Source organism: Chiloscyllium plagiosum, chromosome 43 (assembly GCF_004010195.1).
Source record: "Chiloscyllium plagiosum isolate BGI_BamShark_2017 chromosome 43, ASM401019v2, whole genome shotgun sequence".
Classification (NCBI taxonomy): Eukaryota; Metazoa; Chordata; class Chondrichthyes; order Orectolobiformes; family Hemiscylliidae; genus Chiloscyllium; species Chiloscyllium plagiosum.
Genome location: NC_057752.1, coordinates 958,033 through 968,522, shown reverse-complemented (window position 1 = coordinate 968,522; position 10,490 = coordinate 958,033). Strand labels below are relative to the sequence as shown.

Sequence of the window (10,490 nt, the reverse complement as noted above, 5' to 3'; positions counted from 1 at the left end):
TACCCCTCGTTGCATTAGAGCCAGTCTCAATACCAGAAACTTGGCTGTTTGTTCTACGTTCCCCTAAGAATCCTTCACCCCTTACATTTTCCAAAACAGCATACCTGTTTGAAATGGGTATATCCACAAAAGACTCCTGCTCTAGGTGCCGACCTCTCTCACCCTTCCTGGAGTTAACCCATCTATGTGACTGTATCTGAGACTTTCCCTTCTTTCTCATACTCAATCCACCTCAAAAATTAAATAATATTCTAATAGATTTAGAATGAAAAAGAACCATATCATCACATGGTGAGAGATTGCAGAGGGATCTGGGTGTCCTTGTGCATGAATTGTAAAAAGTTAGTATGCAGGCACAATAAGAATGAAGAAATCTATTAGAACATTATTTAATTTTTGAGGTGAATTGAGTATGAGAAAGAAGGGAAATTGTGCTTCAGTTATACAGGGCACTGGTGAGACTGCAGCTGGAGTACTGTACACAGGATTATTTAAGGAAGGATGGAAATGAAGGCTGTTCAGGGAAGGTTGACAAAACTAATGACTGGAATGTTTTGGTTATCTCATTAGGAAAGGTTGGACAGGCTGGATTTGTAGTCACTGGAGTTTACAACAGTAAAGGGTGACTTGATTAAAGCACACAAAATCCTGAGGGAACTTGACAGGGTAGATAGGGAAAAGATGTTTCCTCTTGGAGAATCTTAAACTATGGTCACTGCTTAACAATCAAGGATTGCCCATTTAAAACACAGTCGGTATTTTTTAAAATGTTGATGGTCTTTGGACCTCTCTAACTTCTAACTTCTACCACCTTTTAAGGAAGAGCATAGTGTCATACAGCATGGAAACAGACCCTTCAGTCCAACCAGTTCATGCTGAACATAATCCCAAACTACACTAGTCCCACCTACCTGCTCCTGGCCCATGTTCCTCCCAATCTTTCCTATTCATGTATCCATCCAAATGTCTTTTAAGCATCGTAATTGTACCCGCATCCACCACTTCCTCAGGGACTTCATTCCACGCTCGAACCATCCTCTGTGTTTAAAACAAATAATTACTTCCTATCTTTTTAAAATCTCTCCTCACCTTAACAATGTGTCCCCAGTCTTGTAATTACCCATCTTGGGGGGGGGGGGGGGGGAAAGACAACTATATCAACTTTATAAAATAATGAGAGGTATAGATAAACTTCTCTCAGGTCACACCTCAACCTCCTACACTCCAGTGAAAAAAGTCCCAGAGGCATCTGGATGGATATATGAATAGGAAGGGTTTGGAGGGATATGGGCCGGGTGCTGGCAGGTGGGACTAGATTGGGTTCGGATATCTGGTCGGGATGGGCAGGTTGGACCAAAGGGTCTGTTTCCATGCTGTACATCTCTATGACTATGATTCTATTCAGTCCTTGAATATTTTAAAGGCAGATAAGGGGTTGAAAAGTTGCCCGTAGGTAGGTGGGAAGGTGGATTTGAGGGGACGATTGGATCAGCTATGATTTCCGAGTGACTGAGCAGGCTTGAGGGAAGGCCATTCAGCCCCCTAATTCACATGCTTGCATGTCGCTTGTTTCTTTTCCTGCAGTGCATTTGTTGCAGAGAACAAAACTCCAAGCTTGCAATATTGTTACAAGTTGAGAGTAGGGCTGGGAGCACAGTTCTGGCTGAAGGTGCTTTAAACTCCTTGTTATCCTTAACCTGACCTGATTAGGAGGCCTGCCATTAGTTTTTTTTAAAAAATTGCACTTCTGCAACGGCTTCAGACCTTCCCAAAGTACTTAACAATTAGTCAAGTACTTTTGAAGTACAAAACCAGTCAAAACAAACTTCCTTACTATCAGACAGCATACTTCTGATCAGAACTATTACAGAGAATTTTATTTGCTTTGCACTTTGGAGCATTCCTTCACTATAAATACCAGTTCCTCTCTGCGAAAACTGCTCATCATCCTAGAATGCAGCCCCTGCCGCGCACCCCCAGCTTCTCTACAACAAATTATTTAAATCCCCCTTCCATGTGGCCTCCAACCCAACTCCCTTCTCAACAATGTGTGAGGAGTTCATGACTTTCTGAAGCACTGCCCGAACCACAGCAGTCCACGTGCTGCAGGTTGGCCTATAATGAGAATGGAGGACTTTGCAGGGTCTACACAGCTGGTTCTGTTGTTTTATCCAGGTTCCAGGTCAATGCCAGGTGGTCTGCCTGGTTCCGTTTCTTTGTTTAAACTTAGTAGCAATTGATATGGCTGAATGAATGGCTTGCTCAGCCATCTCAGAAGGCGGTTGAGAGTCAACCACATTGCTGTGGGTTTGGAGTAACATATAGGCCTGACCAGGTTCGGATGGCAGATTTCCTTCCCTGAAGGATATCGGTGAACCAGATGAATTTTTCTGACAATTAACAATGGTTTCATGGTCATCAATAGATTCTTATTCCCAGACTTTTTTTTTTAAATTTGAATTCAAATTCCACCATCTACCATGTTGGGATTCAAACCTGGGTTATAGATGGGCCAATCAAGTGGGCTGTATTGTCCTGGATGGTGTCAAGCTCCTTGAGTGTCGTTGGAGCTGCACCCATCCAGGCAACTGGGGAGTATTCCAGCACACTCCTGACTCGTGCATGTAGATAGTGGACAGGCTTTGGGGAGTCAGGTGGTGAGTTACTCGCTGCAGGATTCCTAGCCTTTGACCTGCTCTTGCAGCCACAATATTTATATGGCTCATCCAGTTCTGTTTCTGGTCAATGGTCACATCCAGGATGTAGATAGTGGGAGATTCAGTGATGGTAATACCATTGAATGACCGTCAATAGGCAGTGATTAGATATTCTCTCCTGCTGGCGATGGTTATTGCCTAGCACTCTTGTGGTGCAGATGTTACTTGTTACTCATGCCTGGTTATTATCTGGGTTTTGCTGCATTTGGACATGGACTGGTGCAGTATCTGAGGAGTGGTGCTGAATATGGTGTAATCATCAGCAAACATCCCCACTGCTGACCTTCTGGAGGGAAGGTTCTTGGTAAAGCAGCTGAAGATGTCTGGGCTGAGGATACTATGAGGAACTCCTGCAATGATGTCCTGGAGCTGAGATAACTGACCTCCAACAGCCATTTCCCTTTGCAGGTTGGAATTGTACCTAACCAGAGAGTTTTTCCAAATTCCTACTGACTCCAGTTTTGCTAGACCTCCTTGATGCCCCACTCCTCCATCAATTGCAGCCTTGATGCCAAGTCTCTCTCCTCTCGCCTCTGGAATTCAGCTCTTTTGTCCATGTCTGAACGAATGCTGTCATGAAGCCAGGAGATGAGTGGCCCTGGTGGAGTCCAAACCGAGAGTCAATGAGTCAGTCGGTGAGCAGTAAACAAGTGCTGTTCAATAGCACTGTCAATCACTTCCATCACTTTACGGATAATTTGAGAGTGGACTGACTGAGTATACAGCATTGGCCAGGTTGGATTTGTCCTGCATCTTATGTACAGGGCATACCTGGGCAATTTTCTACATTGTTGGATAGATGTCAAATGTTGGATCTATCTTGGAGCACCTTGTCTAGGGGTGAGGCAAGTTCTGCACATCTTCAGTCCTATTCCCAGGCTGTTGTCAGGGCCTGTAGTCTTTGCAGTATCGATCGCCTCCAACTGTTTCATGATATCATGTGAAGCAAATCAAAATTGGCTGAATTTGTACTTGCAGGGTTACATTGTACTTTGCTCAAAAACTGCATGAATTTATGTAAAACTCCTTTATCTCACTTTTTAGATTAGAATCAATCTAAACATCATGGCATAGACAGAGAACACAGGGGGCCAACACCTTCAACATATTGTCTATCTATCACCATTGTTAACAGCTAACCTGAGAATGCAACTTTTTAAAAAAAGGTTTTGTGATTTACACGTGAAAGAAGTGAAACTATCACGGTATTCCAACAGATGAAAGGCTTAACAGACAATCAATTCTTCAATGTATAATTTCAGTTACATCACACATCACACTGTAAATTTTTACTATACATTGTGTGTTAGGATTGAGCCCTCCACTATCACCTGATGAAGGAGCGTCACTCCGAAAGCTAGTGTGCTTCCAATTAAACCTGTTGGACTATAACCTGGTGTTGTGTGATTTTTAAAATTGGCTGAAGACTGACTACTAGTCACTTTAGGAGGCTAAGGTGGGTCATCCACTCGCCACATCCGGTTAAATATTGCTGCATAGCCTTATCTCTTGTACTGATGTACTGGGTTTTTCCCCATCATCAAGGGTGGTGGGGATGTTTGCAAGGGTGTGTTAGAAAGCTAGAATGGAAACTATGGATGCTGGACTGAATAATTGATAGCCTCACTAGAATACTGGAGAAAGCTATAAGCATCAGGATCGTATCTTAACTGGGGAAGCTTATCCATTGTACATGTGCAGTTTGTGACATCAACAGTAGTCTGATCCACCCTGCTTTGTAAATACAGCAGAACCTGAAGCCCTCATCAGGTTCCAGGGCTGCTTTTTGTCATGTTGAAAGTAGGTGAAGGATTTTGTGTGGGTCATGTGTTGCCTGTTTGAAGATAAGGATGCTTGGCAGTAGTGATAGTGTAGGAGGGGCAGAGGCTAGCCTTCCAACCCCCACAATCCATTGGTGAAGCAAGTGAGAGAGTAAGGCTGGTCTTGTGACTTTGTAAAAGTTGCAGCCTTTCACCGAGTCTCCATTTGAAAGCGTGGTGGGCTTGTCTGCTTTTCTAGCTCTTCCCTCAATAGAAAGTTGTAAACCTTCTGCTCTAAAGGACAAAGTAAGTACCCTTTTAATTTTCAAATTGCATGAACCGGCATTGTTATTTTTGAGAGGAGATGAGCCCTCTGTTCAGAGCACAGTTTGAGCAAGGGAAGCAATTTTCCCTCTGCAAGTAGCTGATTTTGAGAAGATTTTTAACTTGCTGAATGAAACGTTGAGTTTTTTGTTCCTGTTTCTTGAGGTTTAAGTGGAATCTGTAAACCGATGGACAGGCCCCTTTCAGAGTCCTTGATTTTTGCATCATGCTGCTGTGTGCTTGTGCTGTACTGCTCACCCTGCAGGTTGCCTGCCTCTCCAGCAGCGCTCTCTGTACCAGTCCTATGGTAGAGAAAGCTTTAAATGAGACTGTTGAAATGCCTCCATGAAGAGCAAACAACTTCATGTGTCAAACAGTACCTTGGGAGCTGCCAAAGCAGGTTAACCAGATAAGTAAGTAATGTTGGGGAATAAAAGCCCCCTGCAGACTCTCCCTGCTCACGTCAAAACTTTTGGGGCATTCTTTGAAAATCCATGTGGCCACATGGAGTGGAGGTTTGGCGGGGTGGGAAGCTGGTTGATGAATGCTGGATCACAAGAGCTGGAGGCAGACGTTACTAACATTTTTCAGTGATGATTTGGGGTTTTTCAGTGAAGCCTTTACCAGCAGCGACTTATCTGAAAGCTGATTCCCCCACCCCTGGTGTAGTTTTAGCCTTGTGAACATAGCAACTCTAGTGCAGACCACCTCGTTCAAGTACAATCCAGACGTCAAACTGCCGAATTCTGCACGAGAACTGGAGTTTGTATGGCATTGAAAACTGTGTGTCACTACCTGCCATGAAAGGTCAGCAGCTGTGATCTTCAGGCAGTTAGTAGATTGGACAGATAAATGTCAGAATAAATTAAACATGGGGAAATGTGAAGTCACATTTTGGGCAGCATGTTGGCTCAGAGTGGTTAGCACTGCTGCCAGGGACCCTGGCTCCATGCCACCCTCTGGCGACTGTCTGTGTGGGTTTCCTCCCATAGTCCAAAGATGTACAGGTTAGGTAGTTGGCCATGCAGGGTAATGGGGCTAGAGTAGGGTAGGTGGGTCAGGATGCGATGCTGTTTGGAGGATTGGTGTGGATTTGATGGGCCAAATGCCTGCTCCTACGCTGTAGGGGTTCCTATGATTCTGTGAAAGAGAATATACAATAAATGATAAAATTGTAAAAACACATAGAGCAGACATTTGGTTCGGATACACAAATTATATAAGTAAGAGGTCAATTTGACAAATAATATACAGGCTTCTTTGTTTTTCCATTCCATGTCTTTCTTTGTAAAACTATGTGCAGTGCTCAACCTGTATAGATCTGTGGTCAGCCACAGTTCGAGTACTGAGCCTAATTTTGCTGCTTTACTTTAGCAGGGATCTCCAGGTCATTGACATGGTCCAGAAAATATTCACAAGGCTAGCAGGGACAAGTGGCTGGAGAAGTCACAGCCCTTTAATAGGTTTGAGAGATCTGGTGGAACCTTTCAAACTCTGAAAGGTTTTGAGTGTGTAAATTAGGAAAAGTGTTCCCTGTCGATTTATTGTCAGTAACTAGAAAGGTCAAGTTGATCCAAAGAATGACTGGAGCGATTTGGAGGAATTATTTGCACTGTTGTAACTTCAAAAGGGTGTGTGTGGCACAAACTTTTATGGAGAGTGCACAGCGACAATGGTAAAAGGGCTGAACAATGGGTTTGAGCTTTCTCAGGGAGTGCATTGGCCATAGGCAAATGCCTGCCTTCATCTTTCAGAATGTTTTGTTTATTTTATGATTTGAATTGCTCAATGTTTTGATCTATTTCTGTTCAAACCCTGCCTCTGAAGTGAGCATGGTAACAAAAAGCTTTCTTTGTCTGAAATAAATAAACAGAAGAGTCAAAAATACCAGTTGCTGGAAAAGCTTAGTAGTTCTGGCAGCTTCTGTGAAGAGAAATCAAAGTTAACATTTCGGATCCAGTGACCCTTCCGCAGACCTGCTGAACATTTCCAGCAATGTCTGTTTTTGTTTCTGATTTACAGCATCTGCAGTTCTTCAGGTGTTTATTATAGAAGTTAAGAGTCCGTTGGTCATTAATCTAGGTAAAAACAATGACTGCAGATGCTGGAAACCAGAGTCTAGATTAGAGTGGTGCTGGAAAAGCACAGCAGTTCAGGCAGCATCCAAGGAGCAGTAAAATCAACGTTTTGGGCAAAAGCCTTTCTTCAGGAATACAGGCAGAGTGTCTGAAGGGTGGAGAGATAAATGAGAGGAGGGTGGGGGTGGGGAGAAAGTAGCATAGAATNNNNGCGGCACAGTGGTTAGCACTCTTGTTCAATTCCTGCCTCAGGCGACTGACTGTGTGGAGTTTGCACGTTCTCCCAGTGTCTGCGTGGGTTTCCTCCGGGTGCTCCGGTTTCCTCCCACTGTCCAAAGATGTGCAGGGTCAGGTGAATTGGCCATGCTAAATTGCCCGTAGTGTTAGGTAAGGGGTAAATGTAGGGGTATGGGTGGGTTGCGCTTCGGCGGGTCGGTGTGGACTTGTTGGGCCGAAGGGCCTGTTTCCACATTGTAATGTAATCTAATCTAATCTAAGTCATGGGGACAGTGCTCTATGCTACTTTTTCTCCCCACCCCCACCCTCCTCTCACTTATCTCTCCACCCTTCAGGCTCTCTGCCTGTATTCCTGATGAAGGGCTTTTGCCCAAAACGTCAATTTTACTGCTCCTCAGATGCTGCCTGAACTGCTGTGCTTTTCCAACACCACTCTAATCTAGACTCTGGTCATTAATCTATTCAACTGGGCCTTTTGAAGCTTCCCTGAAAACAGAAGGAGAGCTGTTGGGCGAAAGCAGGCCATGAAAGTAGCACGGAAACCCATGTAACAGGAATCAGGAGTATCTGCAGAAATACATTTTGATGGTATCGATCAGGAGCCTGGGTTATTGAAACGATGATGCAGGATCAGTGGATTGGGCTCGGCTACGAGGTGTATGATTATCCCAAAATGGGCCACCCAAAATTCAGCTCTTGGTTATGGTCGAGTTTCTTCAGGCTATTGCCAGAGATTCCAATGAAGCCAAAAGGATATCCTCCGTCTGATGAGAGCACAATTCTATGATTGTATGAGTCTGCATGAATAGTGTGACTCCCTTGTTAAGTTCTTTTTCCTGAAGTTCTTACACACTTGATGCAACTGCAACCCACCAACTTCTGTGAACAAGCAAAATTTATGAAGCACAGTACAGTACAAGCTTCGGTGAAACTCCGACCCCTCCTTGCCATGCTTACAAAGCATGTCCAGGGGTGTCTCTCTGGAGGAATCTTTTAACACACACCTCGCAGGGCTCACGGGGTCATGGCAAAAGCTCTCCATGAACAAAGGAAACAGTCCTTCCTTTATACAGAATCTTTACATCACAGTTAGTAATGCCCACAAGACAATCCCCAGTCACTATAGTTTTATTTGTAACTATAGGGGAGTAGTCAGAATTCCAACTATAATGTTCTTATTGATTTCTGAATAGGGGATGAAAACAGTGTAAATCATCCCTGAATGGCAAGGGATGGGAATGGAAACATCCCACATTCCACCTCTAAGACAAAGATGCACCACCCTACCCCCCCAGGGCATCCAATTTCTTGCAGGTGAGCAGAGCAAATTAACACTTTAGTATCACACCATCTGCAAGCTGGCTGTGTACTGTACAGATAAGAATGTTCAATGGGAGAGAGTGGGCACTGCACTGTCCCTCGCATGTCAGTCTAGAGTCTGAGACACTCATGAAATCGAAGCTTAATAGTATTTTCTGCGGGTCTGACTTGTTAAACTCACACAGGACCTCTACTCATATTTGGTCTCTCAAACATGGCTCTGTCCAATGATGTGCAGAATTCAAACACTGGTTACTCCCTATGGAGAGAATATATTCTCTATCTCAGGCAAATAGGCACAATACTGTGTGGATTTCTCAGCAAGGACTGGAGACCAACCTTGGCACTGTGCTGAAACATTCCATGGTAGTTAATGCACTTTGTTTCCTGCTATGTTGGCTTGAGCTGAATACCTGTTTGTGCTGAGTAAACACTCCAACTCTCTTCCATTTGCTGTTGCTTGTTTGTTTCTTTTGTCCGATTTTGATTTTTTTTGTTTGTATTTCCTACAGGGAACGTGGCTTCGGCAGAGAACTCTGAGTGGGGACTGGTTCCTATCAACATGGCTCCTGATCAGGAAAAGAAAGAGTTGACTGGTAAATTCACCGTCTGTATCCTCAGATATCCCTGATTTGTTTGTGTTGGATATCCCTCTGCCTCTGGTACAGTGTGGGGAATTATTCCAGAACTTTGCAGAGAAGCATTAGTACGCACTCTGGCATGCTCTCGCCTAGCTGCCTCCCTCTTTGGTGTGCCTTCTTTAACAAGACCTTCCAAATCCTGCCCTGCTTTGCACGTTTTCGCCATCTCTTCGCTCCCCACTTTGCGTGCCTCCCCCCCCCCCCCCCCCCCCCCCAAAGGTGAGTGCTGCTATTACTGGCAGTAAGAGAAATTTGACTTTCTTTCCTTGCTTTTCATGTCTAGCCTGTATCCCAGGCATAGAAGCAGTTTAAAACCTTGGCTACAGTTCAGATTTGTTTTGTTTACTTTGAACAAGTGAAATTGTGAAGCTGAAAGATTGGCAAGATGAATAATCTAATGCTGTCACGATGGTTCTTTCGGGATAGCATTACTTAATGCAAGAAGTCCCATTCTGTTTCCTGGTCCCTTTTTTGAAGATTTAGAAGGAGGATCAGGCGAGCATAAAATACCTGAAAAAGAAGCCCATCAAGTTTAAACTTTCAACCAGCAATTTTGATTATTTAAAATCCCACAACGGTCAGAAAGTCCAAGGAAAATTGCATTGCACGTTATTTGGACATTTGTAATTTTTGGAGTTGTAATTTTAGTTTGTCCATTGAAGTTTGATGAAGGGTGTAAACTGTAAATTATATGTTTTTCTGCTGTGCTTACTCAGCTTTGGTAAAATGAATAGACTTGTTATTTTAATCTTAAAATGGGTGATGCTCCATTACTCTTGCATCAGAGTGGGATTTTATGGAGTCACAGGATATGTTTAATTGTTGAGAGCAATTGTCAGACTGAATTTGTGGTTCAGTTTCTCAACATGTTGCCAAAACCTTAGATGGATCTCAAAGCAAAACCTGAGTAGAACATAGAACAATACAGCACAGAACGGGCCCTTCGGCCCACGATGTTGTGCCGAACATTTGTACCTATCCAATTGCCGCTTAAAGGTCACCAATGATTCTGACTCTGCCACTCCCACAGGCAGTGCATTCCATGCCCCCACCACTCTCTGGGTAAAGAACCTACCCCTGACATCCCCCCCAATACCTTCCACCCTTCACCTTAAATTTATGTCCCCTTGTAACACTCTGTTGTACCCTGGGAAAAAGTCTCTGACTGTCTACTCTATCTATTCCCCTGATCATCTTATAAACCTCTATCAAGTCACCCCTCATCCTTCGCCGTTCCAACGAGAAAAGGCCTAGCACTCTCAACCTATCCTCGTACGACCTATTCTCCATTCCAGGCAACATCCTGGTAAATCTTCTCTGCAACATCTCCAAAGCTTCCACATCTTTCCTAAAATGAGGAGACCAGAACTGCACACAGTACTCCAAATGTGACCTAACCAAAGTCCTGTACAG

The 10,490-nt window shown here is 43.9% G+C and overlaps 1 protein-coding gene across 4 annotated transcripts in view; it reads left to right on the top strand.

The window, feature by feature from the left end:
* The window catches only part of slc11a2 (solute carrier family 11 member 2), a 94,839-nt gene that overhangs the window by 24,768 nt on the left and 59,581 nt on the right, over positions 1-10,490 (top strand). For 3 of the 4 annotated variants that reach the window (XM_043681779.1, XM_043681780.1, XM_043681777.1), the window contains exon 2: positions 8,949-9,032. In XM_043681779.1, coding sequence (XP_043537714.1) covers positions 8,999-9,032 — 34 coding nt within the window. In that variant the 5' untranslated portion in view covers positions 8,949-8,998. Of the gene's footprint in view, positions 1-4,517; positions 4,784-8,948; positions 9,033-10,490 lie in introns of those variants that run through there. The other variant, XM_043681778.1, reaches the window with a different exon arrangement.